Source organism: Oncorhynchus mykiss, chromosome 16 (assembly GCF_057628025.1).
Source record: "Oncorhynchus mykiss isolate SJ-2025 chromosome 16, ASM5762802v1, whole genome shotgun sequence".
Taxonomy (NCBI): Eukaryota; Metazoa; Chordata; class Actinopteri; order Salmoniformes; family Salmonidae; genus Oncorhynchus; species Oncorhynchus mykiss.
The window spans coordinates 38,869,287-38,895,679 of record NC_143037.1 but is presented as its reverse complement, the minus strand read 5'-3'; the positions used below and the strand labels follow the sequence as shown (position 1 = coordinate 38,895,679).

At 37.5% G+C, this 26,393-nt stretch overlaps 2 protein-coding genes across 27 annotated transcripts in view; both read right to left on the bottom strand.

Annotated features, from left to right (window-relative positions):
- LOC110491883 (ubiquitin conjugation factor E4 B) overlaps window positions 1-7,320 on the bottom strand; it is a 99,369-nt gene extending 92,049 nt beyond the window's left edge. For 7 of the 8 annotated variants that reach the window (XM_036946774.2, XM_036946776.2, XM_090202626.1 and 4 more), the window contains exons 1-3: window positions 6,989-7,295; window positions 5,966-6,164; window positions 2,066-2,195 (exon numbers count right to left, since the gene is read on the bottom strand). In XM_036946774.2, coding sequence (XP_036802669.1) covers window positions 2,066-2,195; window positions 5,966-6,164; window positions 6,989-7,009 — 350 coding nt within the window. In that variant the 5' untranslated portion in view covers window positions 7,010-7,295. Of the gene's footprint in view, window positions 1-2,065; window positions 2,196-5,965; window positions 6,165-6,988 lie in introns of all 8 variants that reach the window. The other variant, XM_036946775.2, reaches the window with a different exon arrangement.
- Window positions 7,321-9,155: 1,835 nt separating this feature from the next.
- On the bottom strand, window positions 9,156-26,088 carry LOC149976666 (nicotinamide/nicotinic acid mononucleotide adenylyltransferase 1-like). Of its 19 annotated transcripts, none has more exons than XR_016487253.1 (9): window positions 25,638-26,087; window positions 25,208-25,269; window positions 24,662-24,752; window positions 14,661-14,720; window positions 11,576-11,815; window positions 10,853-10,973; window positions 10,576-10,635; window positions 10,303-10,403; window positions 9,156-9,959 (listed from the first exon to the last, which is right to left on the bottom strand). XR_016487253.1 is itself a non-coding variant. In XM_090202618.1 (8 exons), exons 3-7 carry the CDS (start codon window positions 24,713-24,715, stop codon window positions 10,586-10,588), a joined length of 525 nt encoding a protein of 174 aa, XP_090058744.1. In that variant the 5' UTR covers window positions 24,716-24,752; window positions 25,208-25,269; window positions 25,638-26,087; the 3' UTR covers window positions 9,156-10,403; window positions 10,576-10,585. The 19 variants fall into 19 exon arrangements, 5 of the variants coding, with proteins under 5 accessions (XP_090058744.1, XP_090058745.1, XP_090058743.1 ...); XR_016487250.1 differs by adding an exon at window positions 15,660-15,899 and having other exon boundaries at window positions 9,156-10,403; window positions 14,661-15,058; window positions 25,638-26,083; XR_016487251.1 differs by lacking the exon at window positions 10,303-10,403 and adding an exon at window positions 15,660-15,899 and having other exon boundaries at window positions 14,661-15,058; window positions 25,638-26,083.
- Window positions 26,089-26,393: the final 305 nt, after the last annotated feature.

The following is a 26,393-nucleotide window of genomic DNA, read 5'->3' as shown; positions in this document are numbered from 1 at the left end:
ACATAGTCACACGTGCTCCTCTCATCCCCTCTGGACCTGTCAATTCTGAACATCTGACTGTCTTGTATGAAAAGAGATTCATCTGGGATATTTTCGTGGGCCCAAGTTTCAGTGACACATCGAATATCTGCATTTTCTGATGGAAAAAGCAGTTCAAATTCATCCACTTTGTTTTCCAATGATCTTGAATAACAAACAAACACAGTCTCAGTCTCCGGGGCATTTCTGCACGTATTTGTGACATCACATTGCGAGTCTCTGGGGCATTTCTGGACGTATTTGTGACATCACATAATTCCGTTAGAGCTCTGTATTCACGTGAGAGATTGGGTTTTTATGTATTTTAGGTCTGTTACCTTCTATTGTCAGTATTTTCCTCTGTCTGCCCATACCAGCTGTAATCCCTCTCACCCGGCTTCTTGCGGCATTATCCCGAAGGTGCAGTGCCAGTGAAGGTGCATGTTGTTTGTATATCCATAGAAAATGTGAGTATTGAGTATTCCACAACATTTGTACAATTCTTTGGTATCAAAGCCATGAAGTACCGTAATTACTGGACTATTAAGCGCACCTGAATATAAACCGCACCCACTGAATTATTAAAAAAATATGTATTTTGTACATAAATAAGCCGCACATGTCTATAAGCCGCAGGTGCCTACCGGTACATTGAAACAAATGAACTTTACACAGCCTTTAAACAAAACACGGCTTGTAACAAAAATAAATAGGCTTTAACGAAACACGGCTTGTAACAAAAATTAAAACAGTAGCCTACCAAGAAAGTCATTGGTCACTATTTTCCTCCTCCTGTGCACTGAAACCACTGAAGTCATCTCCTTCGGTGTCGGAGTTGAATAGCCTCAGAATTGCTTCATCCGATGTTGGATCGTTTTCATTGTCGCTCTCGTCACTTTCATCCGGAGGCAAATACCCTGCTGAGCTCATGCTGCCCCTTCAACACGCAGCAGTCCAGCCTTTCGAAAACCGTTGATGATAGTGGATTTTTTGACAATGCTCCACGCTGTCAGGACCCACTGGCAGACTTGACCATAAGATGCTCTTCGCCTGCGACCCGTTTTAGTGAAGGATTTCTCCCCACTTGTCATCCAAGCTCCCATGCAGCAGCTCTATTTCCTTTTCCAACAGCCAGATTTATCGCCTTCAACTTGAAAGCTGCATCATATGCATTTCTCCGTGTCTTTGCCATGATGAGGGTGACAAAATTACTACCGTAATCAGAATGATGGGGAGTTTGAGCGCGCTCGATTTACGTCACATTATGTGACGGTGCTCAGTTTTTTGGCGGCATGAATCTTGTGAAAGCGGGAAAAATCCATAAATTAGCCGCGTCATTGTATAAACCGCGAGGTCCAAAGTGTGGGAATAAAGTAGCGGCTTATAGTCCGGAAATTACGGTATGCAGTGTGACTAAAAAAACATTTCAAACATGAGGTGGACATCGATCCCTCACACGCCAGCAGCATACCACCCTGCATACCACTGCTGGTTTGCTTCTGAAGCTAAGCAGGGTTGGTCCTGGTCAGTCCCTGGATGGGAGACAAGATGCTGCTGGAAGTGGTGTTGGAGGGCCAGTAGGAGGCACTCTTTCCTCTGGTCTAAAAAAATATCCCAATGCCCCTACACTGCCTTGTGTAGGGTGCCGTCTTTCGGAAGGGACGTTAAACGGGTGTCCTGACTCTCTGAGGTCATTAAAGACCCATGGCACTTATCGTAAGAATAGGGGTGTTAACCCCGGTGTCCTGGCTAAATTCCCAATCTGGACCTCAAACCGTCACTGTCACCTAATAATCCCCAGTTTACAATTGGCTCATTCCTCCCCCTCTCCCCTGTAACTATTCCCCAGGTCGTTGCTGCAAATGAGAATGTGTTCTCAGTCAACTTACCTGATAAATAAAATAAACTTTCTGTATGATTGGCAATAGCATGATATATTTTTGAGTCTACATTTCTTCCACATCCTACCTGATCCACTCAGAACTGAACGGCTTGGCAGTATAGGGGCTAAGGGTCGGTTTTGAAAAGATCGAACCGAGTTGCTCACCTCTTTTCACAGGAGGCAGTGTCGATGTCCATGCTCTGAGATCTGGACAGCCACTGGGTCTCCAGGCTGTTGGAGGGAGAGCTGGAGAGGGAGCTCACACCCTCGCTGCTCTGACTGCGGTACGCCACACCTGAGACAGGAACGACAAGGGGAAAAAAACAAATAAGCAAGGGATGAGATTATTTTTTTCAAATGGCACCCAATTCCCTGTATAATATAGGCCGTGGTCAAAAGTGGCACACTACAGTGCATTCAAAGCTCTTCACTTTTTCCAATTTGTTACAGTACAACCATGTTATAAATTTTACAAAATAAAATGTATATATATATATATATATATCATTGTGTGTTTATATATATATATTAACACACAATGACAAAGCAAAAACAGGTTTAGAAATGTCAGCAAATGTATTAAATAAAAAAAACGGACTTATTACATTTAGATAAGGATTCAGACCCTTCAGTCAGTCCTTTGTTGAAGCACCTTTGGCAGCGATTACAGCCTCGACTCTTCTTGGGTGTGACCCTACAACCTTGGCACACCTGTATTTGGGGAGTTTCTCCCATTATTCTCTGCAGATCTCTCTCAAGCTCGGTCAGGTTAGATGGGGAGTGTCGCTTCACGGCTATATTCAGGTCTCTCCAGAGATGTTAGATCGGGTTCAAGTCTGGGGCCTGGCTGGGCGACTCAAGGACATTCAGAGACATGTCCTTAAGCCACTCCAGCATTGTCTTGGCAGTGTGCTTAAGGTCGTTGTCCTGTTGAAAGGTGAACTTTTGCCCCAGTCGGAGGTCCTGAGCGTAGTGGAGCAGGTCTTCATCAAGGATATCGCTGTATTTTCTGCTGTTCACCTTTCCCTCGATCATGACTAGTCTTCCAGTTGCTGCCGCTGAAAAAAATCTCCACAGCAAAATGCTGCCACCACCATGCTTCACCGTAGGGATGGAGCCAGGTTTCTTCCAGATGTGATGTTTGCATTCAGGCCAAAGAGTTCTTGAGAGTCTTGTCATGGTCTGAGAATCATTTAGGTGCCTTTTGTCAAACTCCAAGCTGGCTGTAATGTGCCTTTTACTGGGGAGTGGCTTCTGTCTGGCTACTCTACCATTAAGGCCTGATTGGTGGAGTGCTGCAGAGAGGGTTGTCCTTCTGGAAGGTTCTCCCATCTCCACAGACGAATTCTGGAGCTCAGTCAGAGTGGCCATCGGGTTCTTGGTCACCTCCCTGATCAAAGACAGCTATTAGGAAGAGTCTTCTTGGTGGTTCTAAACTTCTTCCATTTAAGAATGGAGGCCACGGTGTCTCGGAGCTCTACGGACAAGTCCTTCGACCTCATGGCTTGGTTTTTGCTCTAAAAGCACTGTCAAGTGTGGGATCTTATATAAACAGGTGTGTGCCTTTCCAAATCATGTCCAATCAATTGAATTTACCACAGGTAAATTACGGTATTACTGAATATCCCAGCATGGCACGAGGTCGGTATGAAGGTATGACAATCTGGATACCGCCCAAGCCTAGCCTACGGTCAAGTTAACAGGTTGTTAGCTAGCTAGGTAACATGACTGAACAACGTTTGTTATCAAACCAATAATTAGCAAACCGGGATTATTATTATTTATTTTATTTTTTAAGTAATGAGTAATGTTTATGTTTAAGCTGTTTTTGCTGTAAAGCTGCAAGCCTATGCTTCATCCCCCCCCCCCCCCACCCCCCCTTGTCTACTCAGACTGGTTATAACAGGCGATGGATACAATGTATCAACTTTACTCGCTCTGCTCCAATGTAACAATAGAAGGCTCATCAGGGTCTGCATACCTGCCGCCAGTATGCCGCCAGCATGCCGCCAGCTGGTTGATTACAGCTGCCACGTGATATGCGCATGAAATTGAAGTGGATATTATTGGACTGGCACATTCAAGAGACTCGTGGCTGTTGCTTCAATTCAACTGAATTTATAAACAAAACTGACTAGGGCAGTTTAGGGCAGAAAACAAAAACAAAATGGATAGTATCATAAGAAACAGTACAACGGTGTTCTAAAATGTTGGTATTAAAAGTATCATAATGTTTTGGTACCGTGATATTACTGTGGTGCCGGTATAACGTGCAACACTAGTGGAATGTACACATTTGTAAATAAGCATGTTCACTCAATACAACAAGGCTAAGAAGTGAAGTATTTTGTCCTAAGTGGTGCTTTTTACTAGCCAGTGACGTCTGTGAACTTGACCTATTCTCCTAATTATGGCTGACAACAAAAACACAGGCATTCTCTGCATGTAGAAGGCTGAGGCTGAAACATCCATACAGGGCAAATAAAGGGATTTTATTGAAGTTTAGCCTCATGTGTGCTGTCCATTTAATTCACTATTTAGCATACACCAATGCCTTTATACCAAGAAATAGCAGTCTGACAAAACTTGCTTGGCTTCCAACGTAGGAGACTGTGTGAAAGCTAGCTAAATAACGCACTATAAAAATTCAGCCAAAAGTGTAGTCGTCTTTAAAAGGGATAGCGCTGTCCTGGCAATTAAGCCCTTTTTTCTACTTCCCCAGAGTCAGATGAACTCATGGATAACATCTTCATGTCTCTGTGTGCAGTTTGAAGCAACTTGTGTGCAATGACTTAGTCCATGGGAACAGCTAGATAGTTAGACAGTTAGACAGCTAGATAGTTAGCAATAGCTCATGAAACGACCTTCAACTTCCTTCAAGCTACACGCAGAGACAAACAAATGGTATCCATGGGTGCATGACAAGTGTTTCTGGGGTTATCCCTAAGATCTGGTAAACGGCACAAGTCCTCCCTCTACACAAAGGCGGCGATCCTTCTGGCTTGAATAACTACTGTCCAATTTACAAGCAATCTTGCCTTGCCAAAATGTTTTGAAATGTAGAAATTTAACTCATACAATTCTAACCGCTTCAGCAGCTACACTTGTCTTGGATGTGCTACATTGTTTAGACCATAAAGAACATTGTGCTGCCTTATTTATTGACCTGTTGAAGGAGTTTGATACAGTTGGTATTGTCTGAAATGGGCCTAGATCAGGCATCTTGCAATTGGTTCAAGAACTAACGGACAGCTTCCTCAATATTATGAAAGGTATGCCGCTGGGGTCGATTTTAGCCCGAGGACATACGCATTTGCACATTAAAAGGTGACCAAATTGAGCAATATCCCCATTATTAATACTTGGGTATTCTGATTTACGATAAGCTCTTTTAAAGCACACTGAAAAACAGGGGGGGGGGGGCAGAATTAAGATAAATCCTATTTCATAAAATGAAACCAGCCTCACTTTGAAAAGTAGAAGGAAGATTGTTCAAGCAACACTTCTCCCAGCACTTCATTATGGTGATATAATCTACATACATGCGGCAGCCTCCGTTTTAAAACCTTCGGACTCAATCTATTACTCAGCATTGCGTTTTATCACTGGGGGCAAATTTCATACACATCACTGCATTTTATCTAGTTATATTGGCTTGGAGTCTCTGACTAACAGAAGGGCCCAGCATTGATACTTTTTGGCATATAAAGCAGTTATTTTCAGACCCGCTCTCTGGACTGGCTGGTTCTGGCGGTCCCACGGGTCTCCACTGAGCTGGGGGAAAATGCTTTTAGTTTTCATGCCTCCAGCTCGTGGAATAGCCTTCAGGCCACCTTGAAGCTGAACTTGCTGGTCACAATTGGACAGTTTAGATCAATTTTGAGGGATGTAATAGTCTGTTTTGAGTAATCTTTTGTATTTATTGTATTGATGTTGAATTGTGTGTTCCTGTTCACTTCTAAATAAAAGTTAAATAATATAAAAAAATATTGGACTTTGGGTAAGTAGAAAAAGGGAATAATTGCCAAAATCTCACACTATAATTTAAACATTATCTGCTCATACCTGAGGCGCCCATAGGATGGATGACACCCTGGACATTGAGTCCCAGTGCGTGTGAGGCAGCTGGTGGAAAGGGCTGGGGTGTGGCCCCTGAGGTCCCAGGAAGGGGCCCAGGAGGGGTCTCTCTCTGTGGGGACGTCAGGGGAGTGCTGGGCTGGGATGTTTGTCCTCCTGCCAGTCTTGCCAGTCTCCTCCTGCGGATCTGCAATGAACAGAAGAAAGTTAGACTGAATCATCATTAACTATCTACCGGTATAACAGACCAAATAGGAGACACGCAGGGCTTTTTTTAGAAACCATAATGATTAAATCAGTGTGATACATATTTAGTATACATAAAACATGTTGACTAAATCATGGTTAACGTTACAGTATTAATACTAACGAATAGCTAGCTGGTTAGGCAATTGTAATATTGACGTTTTTAGATCGTACATAACTATCTAGCCAGCTAGATTGAATTGAATACGGTTTATGCTAACTTATCTTCACTAACGTTATCATTACAGCAAACAAGAACGTATAGCTAACTGGCTATAACACCGGCAAGCAGGTGAAACGGTCATATAAATCTAGCCACCACTGATATTGACGATAACATTTATTTTGGTATTGTTGGTCTACAATATCTGTTGGAAGAATAAAATGGCATCTAGCTAGTTACAGAACTAGTTAGATACTTAATCGGCACGCAGCTAAACTGGCTTGCACATGGTGGCCTTCTGTGTTAGTTAATATGTTTTCTAGCTAGATTGGGTGGGCTAACTAGCTAAATATTCATTATTACGATGGTATGTCCCATTAATAGACGTCTAGGTATCCAAACCCGTATTGTTGTTGTTAGCTAACAATTACATATGCGGCTCCTTAATGCGTAACGTTACAGACTCAGCTAGTTAGCTAACGTTAGGTTTGAAAAGATAATATGGACTTGCACAGATAATCCCGACCACAAGCAGTAACTTTAGTTGACACATATTGGATAAAACGAATTGTAGTTTTACCAACATTTAGACGTTACCTTACCTCGTCGGCACTCAACTCCATCGTTGTTCCTTTACATTCAGCTAGCTTTAGCTTACCTATTGTGCCAGCCAACTAGCTAGCTTTCCGTTTAATATACACAAATGTGCATAGTCTAACAAATAGCAATTTGTATTGATTGTCATAAATTTAAAGGGGAAAGACAGAGTTTCCTACAAAATGTGTGTTATCTATTCAAATTCTACGGAGAATGACACAAACATAAAAGTATTATTAATCAAAACACGAAGGTGGCCATTTTTATCAGGTGTCACGTGACTGGGGACAGAGAGGAACAAAGCAAGAGGGTGTACTCCGCCCAAAAGCTGTACACTAAAATAAGACCACGAAGTGAGGAATCAATGAGTTTTTTTACTTCACATTTCTACGTGAGGCACTGAGGCTTATTTGACCGAATAGAAGTTTCGTAATGTTTAGGTTGTTATGAATGCACTGATATAAGTGGACGCACGTGGCATTTCGGAAACATTAAAAAACGACTTTGTATCGGAGTTGTTCACCTGTTCTTCACTGTGAGAATCTGCCCGCTCATTGGCAAGAACGGTCCCACCTGATCTCGCCTACTCCCGCTTGCCTTCTATCTTTGAGGACATGTTTTTTTATGGTTAGAGTGGTTACCCGAATATCTTGTCAATATAATAAATAATCTTTGGTCACACTGAATAATCACTGTTACACTGAATTGTGAAAACTGTAATTATGGGGGTTGAATTATATTTTGCAAATTGTATTTGGTCGACTGGTAGCCTAGAGGTTAGAGAGGCGGGTCAGTGTTCCGGGTCGCCGGTTCAAATGCCTAAGGCGCTTCAGTTCTCCCCTACAATTGCTCCATGTGCGCCCTTGCTTCAACCTCTCTGTAAGGCCTATGCATTTCTTTTCGGGGGGATGGGACAAAGCACAACACAAGTTTCCATTTGTGTACGTTGGAAAATAAAGTAATCTTCCTCTAATCTTGAAATCCTGCCCTGCTATATATTCTAAATTACGTTAATTGGATATAAGAGTGAACTGAAAATTACAACAAAATATGTATTATTGCTCCCATTTAGCCAAACAACTTTTCTTTCTTTCTTTATAGAGGACACCAACAGACCACTTCGACTTCAACAACATCCTGAGTAAAGGATACAGAATTTTTTTTCTATTTGACTGTGATATGTTGTTGTTGTTTATCTAACTTAGTTGAATGCACTGACTGTAAGTCACTCTCGATAAGAGCGTCTGCTGAATGAACAAAATGTAAATGTTGAAAAATACACACTTGTCAAGCATGCTGGGTATTATGCTAATGAGCTCTGCCCCAAACAAGTACACACTTGGTGGGTTCGGACCAGATACAAACGAATCATAGGTGTGAACATCACAGTACAGTATGGCACAGTTTAGTACAGTAGAGCACAGTATAACATAGAAGAGTACAATACAGTACAATATGGTACGGTATGGTACAGGACAGGACAGTATAGTTTTATTCAGTAGAGTACAGTAAGTACATTCCAGTACAGTATGGTACAGTACAGTACATAGCCTTTAATTCATTAAAGTAGAGTACAGTAAAGTACAGTACAGTAGTGTACAGTAAAGTATAGTTTAATTCAGTAGAGTACGGTATAGTATGGTACAGTAGAGTTTAATTCAGTAGAGTACAGCACAATAGAGTACAGTACAATAGAGTAAAGTAGGGTACAATACAGTACACTTTACTGTACTCTAGTGTGCTCTACTGTATTGTACTGGTACTCTACTGTACTATACTCTACTTTTCTTTACTGTACTGTAATGTACTCTGATGTGCTCTACTGTAGTATACTGTGCTGTACTGTGCTGTCCAAACTTGTGAAACATAGATGTCAATGACCAAATCCGGTCTGGACCCAATCTGAAACAACTATAGATGTCTATGTCTGGGCTAAATCAAAGCCGATTCAATTATAGACATCTTTGCATTGTCTAAATCAAGTCCGGTCCGGACCAAATCTGAACGTCTATGATTGTGCCAAATATAGGCTGGTCCGGACCCGATGTCTCTGGACGTCTATGATTAGTTCAGATCTGGTCCGGACCAAAGAAAGACGTCCCAAAGCCTTCGCCTGACGTCAAATGCTTAGTGGGGTGTGATTTATGGAGAGTCAAAACTAATTGACACTGATCAATTTTCACGTTTGTATTTTATTTTTCGTAATGTAAAAAATCATACTCCATATTATATAGACAATTTGTTGGAACTGATTTTTAATTCACAAGTTAGAACTGATTTTTGCAGCAAGACAAATGACTTCGGGCAAATCAAATCCAGTTGTGTATACGTTAGATCCACACAATGCCTCGTGGCAACCCCATGTTGCCTCATGGCAAGACACAGGACAGAGGACAAAAAAGAACACAATAGGATTTAGAGGAGTCCAAGTGTACCGGTAACACTGCAGCAGTCCACTTCAGCTATTGACTGATATCTGCTGAGATTTCCTAAACCTGTAAAATGCGGAATTTAATTTACTCAAACATCCAAATTATTTACAATTATTAATTCAGGTGAGAATTCTCATCTTAATGTCAACCAAGCTCTGCAGTGTTTGTCTCTTCAAAGTATTTACTGTACACAATTTGATAACAGTAATCCAATGGTACCTTCTAATGGAAGTAAAATATATCGATTTTCATTTGGAAAATTGTATTTATTTAACCAATACCCTTATGTTTATGAGCACACATAACAAAACAATACATGTAACTAGGCAAGTCAGTTAAGAACAAATTCTTATTTACAATGACGGCCTACCCCGGGCCAAACCCTCCTCTAACCCGGACGACGCTGGGCCAATTGTGCACCGCCCTATGAGACTCCCAATCACGGCCGGTTGTGATACAGCCTGGGATCAAACCAGGGTCTGTAGTGATGCCTCTAGCACTTCATTTTAGTGCCTTAGACCACTGCGCCACTCGAGAACCTTCACTGGAAAATAAAGAGTCAAGTCATATTATCCCAGACAACTAACAGCTCTTGGACCTGGATTTATTTACCCATGCTTAGGGTTCAGAGTGGCAGTAAACACAATTGGTGTACATCATGGAGCATCTTATCTTCTCAAGAGAAACAAATCTCAGGGCTCTATTCAAACCACATCACGGAAGTTCAGCTTTACAGGGTGATTTACATTTAAAGGCAATTTTCCCATTTCAGGTGAGAGCGCATGCCCGCTAAACGCTGCATACTTCGGCTTAATCAGGAATTACCTTTACATTTCTAGCGCGGAACCTGTAACAGTTTAGCTTTACAGATTTAATAGAGCCCTTACTATTTAGTATTTTATTAGGATCCCCATTAGCTACTGCTAAAGCAGCTTGAAGTGCATCCTTCACACATTAGTTTGAAAACTTGGCCTTCACAGAATAACACCTGAGAAAAAAGATACATGAGATTAACAAAACTACTCTTAGTATATCAAATAGAAAACATGGAGAAGTAGTCTTTACAGCACAGGGAAATGTAAATAATGAAAGACTGGGCTAATGTCCAAAGAAGGTCTTTGCCTCCAACTAATGGGGAAAATGAAATGCACACTGATTACCATATGTCGTTTATCCTCCTCTATCCAGTGTGTCCAACCACGATTCTTCTTCTCCACAATCTGATGTGAAGGAAAAAATTATGTATTTACCTGTTTTGTTTAATAGTAATAGTTAACAATTAATATGCTTCATTAACAATAGTAAAGACGTTTCTTTAGTGCCAATGCTGTGCTCCTGAGAAAGGATTGTTCATCTCTTCCACGTTCACTCCCTGCAGCTGGTCTAGCCGTGTAGTCAAGGACACGAGATAGAGATAAACTTGAGGAACAGATAGACCTGTATTGTTTTCAATCATCTTTGCTTCTGAGTGGGTCACACGGCATAAGACAAATAGCCTCTGAGAGTGACCACAGTTCTTCAGTCCATCCTGTTCTTGTACTATCTTCCAAGGGCACAGCTGTGGGGAGATAGAAGAGAACAAATAGCCTCTGAGAGTGACCACAGTTCTTCAGTCCATCCTGTTCTTGTACTATCTTCCAAGGAGAGAAAGGAGTCAACGGAACTGCTGTTATCACATGTTTGTGGCTATGACCTCACCCACCTGATACACCTGGCCACAAGAAGAAAACAAGGTAGCTTATGATTCTCTGATCTGCCGGGGAGGGGTGGAACCAACCATGACTAAGCAGTTTTTGGGTTTCTACATTTGAAGATACACTTGACGAAAATACACTTCATTAAAATATTGTTTATATTTACATCTGTCGTTCTCATAGGACGCTGTACAAACAGAAAGAATAGCTGGGTTACCCCAGATAAATTGAATACAAGATTCTTCCAGCGCAGAGCAAGTACATCAAAATTGCATGCAGACAAAAATGATTTTTTTTTTTTTTTTTTTTCCTTTGTGTATGACAAAAAACTCACGGAATCAAAATTGATCTGACCATACCCCTCTCAACAACTAAGCTACAGTCTCCACTCACAAATTATCAACATCAAACGCATCACTTTAGCTGTCTCCACTTATTCAGGCTGCTAGCTCTCCCATGAGTCTACCTTGATCCAGTCAGAGGTGTCTGTGGCCAGCCTGGCCAGCTCTACACTGTGACAGGCCTCAATCAGATCCTTCTTCTTATAGCTGTCATCCACAGGAAAGATGATGCTCCTCACAACTATGACCACAGGAAGATTGAGGTGGAGCGCGCCCACAGGACGGGAAAACCCACCACCGGCCCAGTTGACAGGCCCAGGCCAATAGTGGTCAAGTTCTTGAGGTTCAAGAACAAGGTAGCTGTTCTGGAAAGAGACAAAAATTTGAGAGGAACATCTATCTTCCTCAACGAGGACTATCCTGAAGCTGTGCGGCAGAAGAGGAAAGAACTTATCCCAGCCATGAAAGCTGCCAGAGCACGTGGGGACATTGCTTACATCTGATATGACAGACTCATTGTCCAACCTCCCTAACAGAAGCCTGGAAGGGATGAGAGAATAGCAAACACACCAATTGATTAATGGACTTCTGAATGGATCATTTTTCTCTTCCTTTGTTTGCTCTTTTCAATATTATGTCTATCTTTGATAAGCAACCCAGGAGTGGGATGAAAATAGCCCATATTAATATATGAAGAAATAAGGTTAATAGAAATAGGGTTGGAAATAAGGTTAATAGAAATAACGTTAATAGAAATGAGGTTAATAGAAATAAGGTTAATAGAAATAAGGTTAATAGAAATAGGGTTGGAAATAAGGTTAATAGAAATAACGTTAATAGAAATGAGGTTAATAGAAATAAGGTTAATAGAAATAAGGTTAATAGAAATTGGGTTAGAAATAAGGTTCATAGAAATAAGGTTAATAGAAATAAGGTTAATAGAAATAAGGTTAGAAATAAGGTTGATAGAAATAAGGTTAATAGAAATAAGGTTAGAAATAAGGTTAATAGAAATAGGGTTGGAAATAAGGTTAATATAAATAAGGTTAATAGAAATAAGGTTAATAGAAATAAGGTTAGAAATAAGGTTAATAGAAATAAGATTAGAAATAAGGATAATAGAAATAAGGTTAGAAATAAGGTTAATAGAAATAAGGTTAGAAATAAGGTTCAGGAAATAAGGTTAAAAATAAGGTTAATAGAAATAAGGTTAATAGAAATAAGGTTAATAGAAATAATGTTGATAGAAATAAGGTTAATAGAAATAAGGTTAATAGAAATAAGGTTAGAAATAAGGTTAATAGAAATAAGGTTAGAAATAAGGTTAATAGAAATAACGTTAATAGAAATGAGGTTAATAGAAATAAGGTTAATAGAAATTGGGTTAGAAATAAGGTTAATAGAAATAAGGTTAATAGAAATAAGGTTAATAGAAATAAGGTTAGAAATAAGGTTGATAGAAATAAGGTTAATAGAAATAAGGTTAGAAATAAGGTTAATAGAAATAGGGTTGGAAATAAGGTTAATAGAAATAAGGTTAATAGAAATAAGGTTAATAGAAATAAGGTTAATAGAAATAAGGTTAATAGAAATTGGGTTGGAAATACGGTTAATAGAAATAAGGTTAATATAAATAATGTTAGAAATAAGGTTAATAGAAATAACGTTAATAGAAATAAGGTTAATAGAAATACGGTTAGAAATAAAGTTAATAGAAATAAGGTTAATAGAAATAAGGTTAATAGAAATAAGGTTAATAGAAATAAGGTTAATAGAAATAATGTTAGAAATACGGTTAATAGAAATAAGGTTAATAGAAATAAGGTTAATAGAAATAATGTTAGAAATACGGTTAATAGAAATAAGGTTAGAAATAAGGTTAATAGAAATAAGGTTAATAGAAATAAGGTTAATAGAAATAAGGTTAGAAATAACGTTAATATAAATAAGGTTAGAAAAAGGTTAGAAATAAGGTTAATAGAAATAAGGTTAATGGAAATAAGGTTAGAAATAAGGTTAATAGAAATAAGGTTAGAAATAAGGTTAATAGAAATAAGGTTAATAGAAATAAGGTTCAGGAAATAAGGTTAGAAATAAGGTTAATAGAAAAAACGTTAATAGAAATAAGGTTAATAGAAACAAGGTTAGAAATAAGGTTAATGTAAATAAGGTCAATAGAAATAATGTTAATATAAATAAGGTTAATAGAAATACGGTTAGAAATAAGGTTAATATAAATAAGGTTAATAGAAATAAGGTTAATAGAAATAAGGTTAATAGAAATTGGGTTGGAAATAAGGTTAATAGAAATAAGGTTAATATAAATAATGTTAGAAATAAGGTTAATAGAAATAACGTTAATAGAAATAAGGTTAATAGAAATACGGTTAGAAATAAAGTTAATAGAAATAAGGTTAATAGAAATAAGGTTAATAGAAATAAGGTTAATATAAATAAGGTTAATAGAAATAAGGTTAGAAATAAGGTTAATAGAAATTGGGTTGGAAATAAGGTTAATAGAAATAAGGTTAATAGAAATAATGTTAGAAATAAGGTTAATAGAAATAACGTTAATAGAAATAAGGTTAATAGAAATACGGTTAGAAATAAAGTTAATAGAAATAAGGTTAATAGAAATAAGGTTAATAGAAATAAGGTTAATAGAACTAAGGTTAGAAATAATGTTAGAAATACGGTTAATAGAAATAAGGTTAGAAATAAGGTTAATAGAAATAAGGTTAATAGAAATAATGTTAGAAATACAGTTAATAGAAATAAGGTTAGAAATAAGGTTAATAGAAATAAGGTTAATAGAAATAAGGTTAATAGAAATAAGGTTAGAAATAAGGTTAATATAAATAAGGTTAGAAAAAGGTTAGAAATAAGGTTAGAAATAAGGTTAATGGAAATAAGGTTAGAAATAAGGTTAATAGAAATAAGGTTAGAAATAAGGTTAATAGAAATAAGCTACTGCTAAAGCAGCTTGAAGTGCATCCTTCACACATTAGTTTGAAAACTTGGCCTTCACAGAATAACACCTGAGAAAAAAGATACATGAGATTAACAAAACTACTCTTAGTATATCAAATAGAAAACATGGAGAAGTAGTCTTTACAGCACAGGGAAATGTAAATAATGAAAGACTGGGCTAATGTCCAAAGAAGGTCTTTGCCTCCAACTAATGGGGAAAATGAAATGCACACTGATTACCATATGTCGTTTATCCTCCTCTATCCAGTGTGTCCAACCACGATTCTTCTTCTCCACAATCTGATGTGAAGGAAAAAATTATGTATTTACCTGTTTTGTTTAATAGTAATAGTTAACAATTAATATGCTTCATTAACAATAGTAAAGACGTTTCTTTAGTGCCAATGCTGTGCTCCTGAGAAAGGATTGTTCATCTCTTCCACGTTCACTCCCTGCAGCTGGTCTAGCCGTGTAGTCAAGGACACGAGATAGAGATAAACTTGAGGAACAGATAGACCTGTATTGTTTTCAATCATCTTTGCTTCTGAGTGGGTCACACGGCATAAGACAAATAGCCTCTGAGAGTGACCACAGTTCTTCAGTCCATCCTGTTCTTGTACTATCTTCCAAGGGCACAGCTGTGGGGAGATAGAAGAGAACAAATAGCCTCTGAGAGTGACCACAGTTCTTCAGTCCATCCTGTTCTTGTACTATCTTCCAAGGAGAGAAAGGAGTCAACGGAACTGCTGTTATCACATGTTTGTGGCTATGACCTCACCCACCTGATACACCTGGCCACAAGAAGAAAACAAGGTAGCTTATGATTCTCTGATCTGCCGGGGAGGGGTGGAACCAACCATGACTAAGCAGTTTTTGGGTTTCTACATTTGAAGATACACTTGACGAAAATACACTTCATTAAAATATTGTTTATATTTACATCTGTCGTTCTCATAGGACGCTGTACAAACAGAAAGAATAGCTGGGTTACCCAGATAAATTGAATACAAGATTCTTCCAGCGCAGAGCAAGTACATCAAAATTGCATGCAGACAAAAATGATTTTTTTTATTTTTTTTTTTCCTTTGTGTATGACAAAAAACTCACGGAATCAAAATTGATCTGACCATACCCCTCTCAACAACTAAGCTACAGTCTCCACTCACAAATTATCAACATCAAACGCATCACTTTAGCTGTCTCCACTTATTCAGGCTGCTAGCTCTCCCATGAGTCTACCTTGATCCAGTCAGAGGTGTCTGTGGCCAGCCTGGCCAGCTCTACACTGTGACAGGCCTCAATCAGATCCTTCTTCTTATAGCTGTCATCCACAGGAAAGATGATGCTCCTCACAACTATGACCACAGGAAGATTGAGGTGGAGCGCGCCCACAGGACGGGAAAACCCACCACCGGCCCAGTTGACAGGCCCAGGCCAATAGTGGTCAAGTTCTTGAGGTTCAAGAACAAGGTAGCTGTTCTGGAAAGAGACAAAAATTTGAGAGGAACATCTATCTTCCTCAACGAGGACTATCCTGAAGCTGTGCGGCAGAAGAGGAAAGAACTTATCCCAGCCATGAAAGCTGCCAGAGCACGTGGGGACATTGCTTACATCTGATATGACAGACTCATTGTCCAACCTCCCTAACAGAAGCCTGGAAGGGATGAGAGAATAGCAAACACACCAATTGATTAATGGACTTCTGAATGGATCATTTTTCTCTTCCTTTGTTTGCTCTTTTCAATATTATGTCTATCTTTGATAAGCAACCCAGGAGTGGGATGAAAATAGCCCATATTAATATATGAAGAAATAAGGTTAATAGAAATAAGGTTAATAGAAATAAGGTTAGAAATAAGGTTAATAGAAATAAGGTTAATAGAAATAAGGTTAGAAATAAGGTTAATAGAAATAAGGTTAATAGAAATAAGGTTAGAAATAAGGTTAATAGAAATAAGGTTAGAAATAAGGTTAATAGAAATGAGGTTAGAAATAAGGTTCAGGAAATAAGGTTAAAAATAAGGTTAATAGAAATAAGGTTAATAGAAATAAGGTTAATAGAAATAAGGTTGATAGAAATAAGGTTGATAGAAATAAGGTTAATAGAAATAAGGTTAGAAATAAGGTTAATAGAAATAAGGTTAGAAATAAGGTTAATAGAAATAGGGTTGGAAATAAGGTTAATAGAAATAACGTTAATAGAAATGAGGTTAATAGAAATAAGGTTAATAGAAATAAGGTTAATAGAAATTGGGTTAGAAATAAGGTTAATAGAAATAAGGTTAGAAATAAGGTTAATAGAAATAGGGTTGGAAATAAGGTTAATAGAAATAACGTTAATAGAAATAACGTTAATAGAAATGAGGTTAATAGAAATAAGGTTAATAGAAATAAGGTTAGAAATAAGGTTGATAGAAATAAGGTTAATAGAAATAAGGTTAGAAATAAGGTTAATAGAAATAGGGTTGGAAATAAGGTTAATATAAATAAGGTTAATAGAAATAAGGTTAATAGAAATAAGGTTAATAGAAATAAGGTTAGAAATAAGGTTAATAGAAATAAGATTAGAAATAAGGATAATAGAAATAAGGTTAGAAATAAGGTTAATAGAAATAAGGTTAGAAATAAGGTTCAGGAAATAAGGTTAAAAATAAGGTTAATAGAAATAAGGTTAATAGAAATAAGGTTAATAGAAATAATGTTGATAGAAATAAGGTTAATAGAAATAAGGTTAATAGAAATAAGGTTAGAAATAAGGTTAATAGAAATAAGGTTAGAAATAAGGTTAATAGAAATAGGGTTGGAAATAAGGTTAATAGAAATAACGTTAATAGAAATGAGGTTAATAGAAATAAGGTTAATAGAAATTGGGTTAGAAATAAGGTTAATAGAAATAAGGTTAATAGAAATAAGGTTAATAGAAATAAGGTTAGAAATAAGGTTGATAGAAATAAGGTTAATAGAAATAAGGTTAGAAATAAGGTTAATAGAAATAGGGTTGGAAATAAGGTTAATAGAAATAAGGTTAATAGAAATAAGGTTAATAGAAATAAGGTTAATAGAAATAAGGTTAATAGAAATTGGGTTGGAAATACGGTTAATAGAAATAAGGTTAATATAAATAATGTTAGAAATAAGGTTAATAGAAATAACGTTAATAGAAATAAGGTTAATAGAAATACGGTTAGAAATAAAGTTAATAGAAATAAGGTTAATAGAAATAAGGTTAATAGAAATAAGGTTAATAGAAATAAGGTTAATAGAAATAATGTTAGAAATACGGTTAATAGAAATAAGGTTAATAGAAATAAGGTTAATAGAAATAATGTTAGAAATACGGTTAATAGAAATAAGGTTAGAAATAAGGTTAATAGAAATAAGGTTAATAGAAATAAGGTTAATAGAAATAAGGTTAGAAATAAGGTTAATATAAATAAGGTTAGAAAAAGGTTAGAAATAAGGTTAATAGAAATAAGGTTAGAAATAAGGTTAATAGAAATAAGGTTAATAGAAATAAGGTTCAGGAAATAAGGTTAGAAATAAGGTTAATAGAAAAAACGTTAATAGAAATAAGGTTAATAGAAACAAGGTTAGAAATAAGGTTAATGTAAATAAGGTCAATAGAAATAATGTTAATATAAATAAGGTTAATAGAAATACGGTTAGAAATAAGGTTAATATAAATAAGGTTAATAGAAATAAGGTTAGAAATAAGGTTAATAGAAATTGGGTTGGAAATAAGGTTAATAGAAATAAGGTTAATAGAAATAATGTTAGAAATAAGGTTAATAGAAATAACGTTAATAGAAATAAGGTTAATAGAAATACGGTTAGAAATAAAGTTAATAGAAATAAGGTTAATAGAAATAAGGTTAATAGAAATAAGGTTAATAGAAATAAGGTTAATAGAAATAAGGTTAATAGAAATAAGGTTAATAGAAATTGGGTTGGAAATTAGGTTAATAGAAATAAGGTTAATAGAAATAATGTTAGAAATAAGGTTAATAGAAATAACGTTAATAGAAATAAGGTTAATAGAAATACGGTTAGAAATAAAGTTAATAGAAATAAGGTTAATAGAAATAAGGTTAATAGAAATAAGGTTAATAGAAATAATGTTAGAAATACGGTTAATAGAAATAAGGTTAGAAATAAGGTTAATAGAAATAAGGTTAATAGAAATAATGTTAGAAATACAGTTAATAGAAATAAGGTTATAAATAAGGTTAATAGAAATAAGGTTAGAAAAAGGTTAGAAATAAGGTTAATATAAATAAGGTTAGAAATAAGGTTAATAGAAATAAGGTTAATGGAAATAAGGTTAGAAATAAGGTTAATAGAAATAAGGTTAGAAATAAGGTTCAGGAAATAGGGTTAGAAATAAGGTTAATAGAAAAAACGTTAATAGAAATAAGGTTAATAGAAACAAGGTTAGAAATAAGGTTAATGTAAATAAGGTCAATAGAAATAATGTTAATATGAATAAGGTTAATAGAAATACGGTTAGAAATAAGGTTAATAGAAATACGGTTAGAAATAAGGTTATTAGAAATAAGGTTAATAGAAATAAGGTTAGAAATAAGGTTAATAGAAATAAGGTTAGAAATAAGGTTAATAGAAATAAAGTTAGAAATAAGGTTCAGGAAATAAGGTTAGAAATAAGGTTAATAAAAATAAGGTATGAAATAAGGTTAATAGAAATAAGGTTAATAGAAATAAGGTTAATAGAAATAAGGTTAATAGAAATACGGTTAGAAATAAGGTTAATAGAAATAGGGTTGGAAATAAGGTTAATAGAAATAAGGTTAATAGAAATTGGGTTGGAAATAAGGTTAATAGAAATAAGGTTAATAGAAATAACGTTAGAAATAAGGTTAATAGAAATACAGTTCATAGAAATAAGGTTAGAAATAAGGTTAATAGAAATAAGGTTAATAGAAATAAGGTTAATGGAAATAAGGTTAGAAATAAGGTTAATAGAAATAAGGTTAGAAAAAGGTTAGAAATAAGGTTAATAGAAATAAGGTTAGAAATAAGCAACACTTCCCCATAAGAATTTCTGTCTCTTCCATAGATGTTATATCCTTGTATTGCTACTGCTGTATCATCAAATTAATTATCTAAGTGAGTCTCAGAAATGGCTAATATATGAACGTTATCTGATGTTAGAAATTTATTGATTTCATTCACTTGGCACATCTAAAGCCTTTTCTTTTGGGGTGTTGCTATAAGCCACCAAGTGCTAACAGTCAGTATCTAAATAATATGTGTAAAATGCTTAATAGTGTATGTGATGCAAAGAGATTGGTCTACTTTCTTGGAGACCTGAATATATACTAGTTTTCATTAAACTGTCCACTCAAAAAGGAAGCTAGGTTATTAATCAACCTACCACGCTGTTTACAAACACTACAGGAACAAGATCATCCACATGTATTGATCACATTTTTACTAATACTGCAGAACTTTGTTCTAAAGCTGTATCCGTACCCATTGGATGCAGTGATCACAATATAGTGGCTTATCCAGGAAAGACAAAGTTCCAACAGCTGGGCCTAAAATAGCGTTTCAGAGATTATACAAAAGATTTTGCTGTGACTCTTATGTGGATCATGTAAAAAATATTTGTTGGTCTGATGTGATTAATAAGGAGCATCCAGACACTGCACTTGGTGAATTTATGAAATTGCTTCTTCAAATTATTGATAAACATGCACCTGTTAAGAAACTGGCTGTTAGAACTGTTAAGGCCCCATAGATTGATGAGGAATTTAAAAACTGTATGGTTGAAAGAGATGGGGCAAAAGGAGTGGCTAATAAGTCTGGCTGCACATCAGACCGGCTGTCTTACTGAAAATGTTGAAATGATGTGACTAAACTCAACAAAAAGAAGAAATTGTAAATTGCAGTTGAAGTCGGAAGTTTAGATACATCTTAGCCAAATACATTTAAACTCAGTTTTTCACAATTCCTGACATTTAATCCAATTAAAGATTTCCTGTCTTCAGTCAGTTAGGATCACCACCTTATTTTAAGATAAAGAAATGTCAGAATAATAGTAGAGAGAATGATTTATTTCAGCTTTTATTTCTTTCATCACTCAATCAGTATTTGGTAGTATTGCCTTTAAATTGTTTATCTTGGGTCAAACATTTCGGGTAGCCTTCCACAAGCTTCCCACAATAAGTTGGGTGAATTTTGGCCCAGTCCTCCTGACAGAGCTGGTGTAACTGAGTCAGGTTTGTAGACCTCTTTGCTCGCACACGCTTTTTTAGTTCTGCCCACACATTTTCTATAGGATTGAGGCCAAGGCTTTGTGATGGCTACTCCAATACCTTGACTTTGTTGTCCTTAAGCCATTTTGCCACAAATTTGGAAGTATGCTGAGCGTCATTGTCCATTTGGAAGACCCATTTTCGACCAAGCTTTAACTTCCTGACATATGTCTTGAGATGTTGCTTCAATGTATCCACATAATTGTCCTTATGATGCCATCTATTTTGTGAAGTGCACCAGTCCCTCCTGCAGCAAAGCACCCTCACAGCATGATGCTGCCACCCCCGTGCTTCACGCTTGGGATGGTGTTCTTCGACTTGCAAGCCTCCCCCTTTTTCCTCCAAACATAACGATGGTCATTATGGCCAAACAATTATATTTTTGTTTCATCAGACCAGAAGACATTTCTCCAAAAAGTACGATCTTTGTCCCCATGTGTGGTTGCAAACCATAGTCTGGCTTTTTTTATGGAGGTTTTGGAGCAGTGGCTTCTTCCTTGCTGAGTTGCCTTTCAGGTTATGTCGATATAGGACTCGTTTTACTGTGGCTATACATAATTTTGTACCTGTTTCCTCCAGCATCTTCACAAGGTCCTTTGCTGTTGTTCTGGGATTGATTTGCACTTTTTGCACCAAAGTACGTTAATCTCTAGGAGACACAACGCATCTCCTTCCTGAGCGGTATGACGAATGCGTGGCCCATGGTGTTTATACTTGTGTACTATTGTTTGAACAGATGAATGTGGTACCTTCAGGCATTTGGAAATTGCTCGCAAGGATGAACCAGACTTGTGGAGGTCGACAATTTTTTTCTGAGGTCTTGGCTGATTTCGTTTGATTTTCCCATGATGTCAAGCAAAGAGGCACTGAGTTTGAAGGTATGCCTTGAAATACGTCCACAGGTACCCCTCCAATTGACTCAAATTATGTCAATTAGCCTATCAGAAGCTTCTAAAGCCATGACATCTTTTTCTGGAATTGTCCAAGCTGTTTAAAGGCCCAGTCAACTTCCACTGGAATTCTGATACAGTGACTTTTAAGTGAAATAATCTATCTGTAAACAATTGTTGGAAAAATTACTTGTGTCATTGTCACACCCTGACCATAGAGAGCTGTTTATTCTCTGTTGGTTGGGGCGTGATAGTGACTAGGGTGGGTCATCTAGGTGATTAATGGTTTATGTTGGCCTGGTATGGTTCCCAATCAGAGACAGCTGTTTATCGTTGCGGCTTGGTCTACCCTTTATGACGATCATGACAGAAGATCCCACCAACAACGGACCAAGCAGCGGGCCTGGTAGATAATGGCATCCTGGTCTGTGGAGGAGATTAGGGATAGAACATCCTGGACTTGGGACGACATAATAGCATAATAGCAGGAGAGAAGAGGCGGAGGCAGCGAAGGAGGGACAGTGACGAAGTCAGGGAGGTAAGCCACAGAAACTCCAATAATTGTTTTTGGGGGGAGGCACTTGGAGCAGTTGGCGGTGCAGAGAAGTAAACCAGAGCCAGTCTGGGAGAAGAAGGACAATTTGGAGGAGAGAGAAATGGGAGAGTTGTTGAGTTGGTGGAGGATGCACAGATTTGGAATAAAGGAACGTGTTGTCAGTTTGGTGCCACCTGAGTCAGCTCCCTGTACTCATCCTGAGAAGTTTGTTAAAGTTCCGGAACAATTGATGCCGGCTATACACACTAGGTCTCCAGTGCACATTCACAACCCACTGCGTCCTGTGCCAACTGCGCTTTCCCAGTCAGGTGTTTCCTGTTCCTGCTCCTCGCACTCTCCCTCAAGTGCGTGTCCCCAGTCAGGTCCGTCCTGTTCCTGCTCCTCGCACTCGCCCTGAGGTGCGTGTCACCAGCCCGGTGCCACCTGTACCGGTCCCGCATCAGGCCTCCAGTGCGCCTCCACAGTCCAGTACGTCCTGTGCCTCCTCCCCTCACTCGCCCTGAGGTGTGTGTCATCAGCCCGGTGCCACCTGTACCGGTCCCACGCATCAGGCCTCCAGTGCGCCTCCACAGTCCAGAGCTTATCTGCGAGCGGAGTGGGTACTTCGCCCCCCCCCCCCCAAAGGTGCAGACTCCGACCGCAAAACCTGACTCAATAGGGGAAGGTCCGGGTGGGCATCTATCGTCGGGGGTGGCTCAGGTGAGGGGCGAAGTACCCATTCCGCTCGCAGATATAACGTCTTCCTCCATGGCGGCTCTGGTGCGGGGATCGTCGCAAGAGGAACCGGACCTTGTGTAGCCGCCGCAGATGTTGAGCGTTTGTAAATTCATCAGTTATTCTGCGCTCTGGCACTCAGATGAGAGTGCTCTGAAATCAGAGTAGATGGTCAGACTGAATTTACTAAGTTCTTGTGTATTTGTTTGTAAGTGTCTTTTTTATAAATCTTGTTTGATTAATATCTATCAAGTCTGGTAGGACTGTTGCCATTCTGTTGCTTATGAGTTTTGTTGTTGTTTTATTGTACAATTGATTAAATGTGCGGTTCTGCAGGGGACTCTCCCGATTTTCTTGGTTTTAATATAACTTAAATAACTCTTTGATACATGGAACTCGGAAGGACTGAATTGAGTGACATGTGTGTCATCATTTCAGTAAATAGGGGTGATACTTTGTCCCAGACTGTCAAATAAAATTTTATGGGAAAGCCATCCATACATGCAGCTTTTCTCCGCGCAAATGTTATAACAGTGTACAATATTCTATTTCTATTTTGTGTGATTCTTTTTTGTCTGCTGATAGTTGTTTTAGGGTTATTGAGTCTAAGAAGGCTGTAGGATCAGTACAACTGTTTACTTCTGATTTATATACATTTTCATGGAAGCTTTTAAAAATGGTCATAATTGTTGTTTCTAATTAAAGCATTTGTAACCTTTTAAAATAAACTGGTTTGGCGTTATTGAGTCTATTTATTTTGTGACTGCTGCAAGCTATCAGGTTTATTTTACATTGAATAGTATCCTTTATTTGAGTTTAATCTGTTGGCTCTCTTCAAAAGTAAAATATAATATCCTTGCTTAAGTTCAGACATTTTATTTTCTTCTTTACTTTGTAAATATGTATTATGGGCTTTTTCTAAAATAGGAATTTATATACATTTCGAATTCAGATTTGACTTTTGCCGAATATGAGATTATCATTCCTCTAAAACAATCCTGTATACGCGAACTGGGATCTGTGTTTTGGGAGGGGAATATTGATGTGACTGTGAATCTCTGTCCCAGCTCTCTTGAGAGAATGTACTGAAGCCGTCATCCAAGTTATGTGTTGGAGACCTAGGTTGTAGTGAGTATTGATCCCTGGGCTGGCCGTACATCATAGGCTGCAGTCCACCTCTTCCATGTAGAGCACTGAAGAGCCATGGTGGAGGATGTGGCAGAGGTGTTGTCTGCTGGTCATCCCACTTTACAATCAATGATAGTAGTTGCACCTTCAGACGTCCCTTGTTTCATCCTATTTTCTTCAGCCCTGGTACAAGGCTGTGCACAAATGCCTTGTCTTGAGCCGTGTCTGTAGTGGTTGGTCTTGACTGTTGTTCAGGCATCTGAAGCACAGGGTCATGGCTCGGGGAGCCCACGTCGTCCTCAGTGTCATCAGGCTCCACAAGTTGTGATTGAGGCGAATCAGCATTTGCAAGACCGTGGTTGCCTCGAGTGGAAAATAGGTCTGCATAAAACGTCAAATGTGTTTAAGTAAACTTTAGAACCCTCAGATCAGTCTCAATTAATCATATTTCTCAAATCTGGGCCACAATGTCTAACACTGCTTGTTTTCATAATTCCTCCATAATAAGGAACTGATTCATAATCTATAGGCCTATATAATCACTCATTCAGAAATGGGACACCAGTTGACATGAATCATTCAAGTAGTTACTTGTAGGTAGGAAATAAGGCCAGCAATACTGCAGACCTTTAGGTTTGGAATTCAGTGCAATCAATTCAAAGGTATATTATAACTTACCTTCTTGGCTGGACGTAAGGTATCAAGAATGATAACATTTTCATTTATCTCCATTCTTTCTGATTGGTTCCCCAGAACCAATAGGTTGGCCCTTACAAAAAAAGATTGCAGTTTTGAAACAGCAGTAAAAGTTCAGTAGCTGCAGTCGACTGTGGTATTTTGGACAAAGCAATTGCAGAATAACTACAGTGTGTTACGGTGCGTGAATGAGGACCCAAAAGCGAATTAACGTAAACAGAACTTCTTTAACCTTTCTGATCTCCCCATCCCGGATCCGGGTTCGTGAATACAGACTCAAGCTCATTACCATAACGCAACGTTAACTATTCATGAAAATCGCAAATGAAATGAAATAAATATGCTAGCTCTCAAGCTTAGCCTTTTGTTAACAACACTGTCATCTCAGATTTTCAAAATATGCTTCTCAACCATTGCAAAACAAGCATTTGTGTAACAGTATTGATGGCTAACGTAGCATTTAGCATTAGCATTCAGCTGGCAACATTTACACAAAAAAACAGAAAAGCATTCAAAAAAATCATTTACCTTTGAAGAACTTCAGATGTTTTCAATGAGGAGACTCTCAGATAGCAAATGTTCAGTTTTTCCTGAAAGATTATTTGTTTAGGACAAATCGCTCCGTTTTCTGCGTCACGTTTAGCTATGAAAAAACCCCTGTATCCAGGATTGTGTAAATCTATCAGCAAGCTCATTAGCATAACACAACGTTAACTATTTATGAAAATCGCAAATGAAATGAAATAAATATGCCATCTCTCAAGCTTAGCCTTTTGTAAACAACACTGTCATCTCAGATTTTCAAAATATGCTTCTCAACCATAGGAAAACAATAATTTGTGTAAAAGTAGCTAGCTAGAGTTAGCATTTCGCGTTAGCATTTAGCGTTAGCATTAGCGTTAGCATCCAGCACGCAACATTAACAAAAACACAAAAGCCTTCAAATAAAATCATTTACCTTTGAAGAACTTCTGATGTTTTCAATGAGGATACTCTCAGTTAGATAGCAGATGCTCAGTTTTTCCAAAAAGATTCCTTGTGTATTAGAAATAGCTCCGTTTTATACATCACATTTGGCTACCAAAAAAAATCCATGAATTCAGTCCTCAAAACGCAAACTTTTTTCCAAATTAACTCCATAATATCGACTGAAAACATGGCAAACGTTGTTTAGAATCAATCATCAAGGTGTTTTTCACATATCTCTTCATTGATACATCGTTCTTGGACACATGCTTTCTCCCCTGAATCAAATGGTAAAGTACAAGCAGCTGGCAATTGCGCACCGAATTCGACGCAGGACACCAGGCGGACACTTGGAAAATGTAGTCTCTTATGGTCAATCTTCCAATGATATGCCTACAAATACGTCACAATGCTGCTAAGACCTTGGGCGAACGACAGAAAGTGTAGGCTCATTCGTTGCGCAATCACAGCCATATAAGGAGAGAATGGAAAACAGAGCTTCAGAAATTCTGCTAATTCCTGGGTGATGCATCATCTTGGTTTCGCCTGTAGAATGAGTTCTGGGGCACTTACAGACAAAATCTTTGCAGATTCTGAAACTTCAGAGTGTTTTCTTTCCAAAAGAATATGCATAGTCGAGCATCTTTTCGTGACAAAATATCGCGCTTAAAACGGGAACGTTTTTTATCCAAAAAATGAAATAGCGCCCCTAGAGCTCTAACAGGTTAATAACAAAACATAGGTAGGC

Excerpts from the sequence above, each read along its gene's own strand:
- LOC149976666 (XM_090202616.1), bottom strand. The coding sequence starts at position 24,715 with ATGGAGATAAATGAAAATGTTATCATTCTTGATACCTTACGTCCAGCC. Across the intron at positions 14,721-24,661 it reads CCTTACGTCCAGCCAAGAAG|ATTGTGGAGAAGAAGAATCG; the intron begins GTAAGTTATAAT and ends CCTTCACATCAG. Across the intron at positions 11,816-14,660 it reads AGGAGGATAAACGACATATG|AACAGCTACCTTGTTCTTGA; the intron begins GTAATCAGTGTG and ends GTCTCTTTCCAG.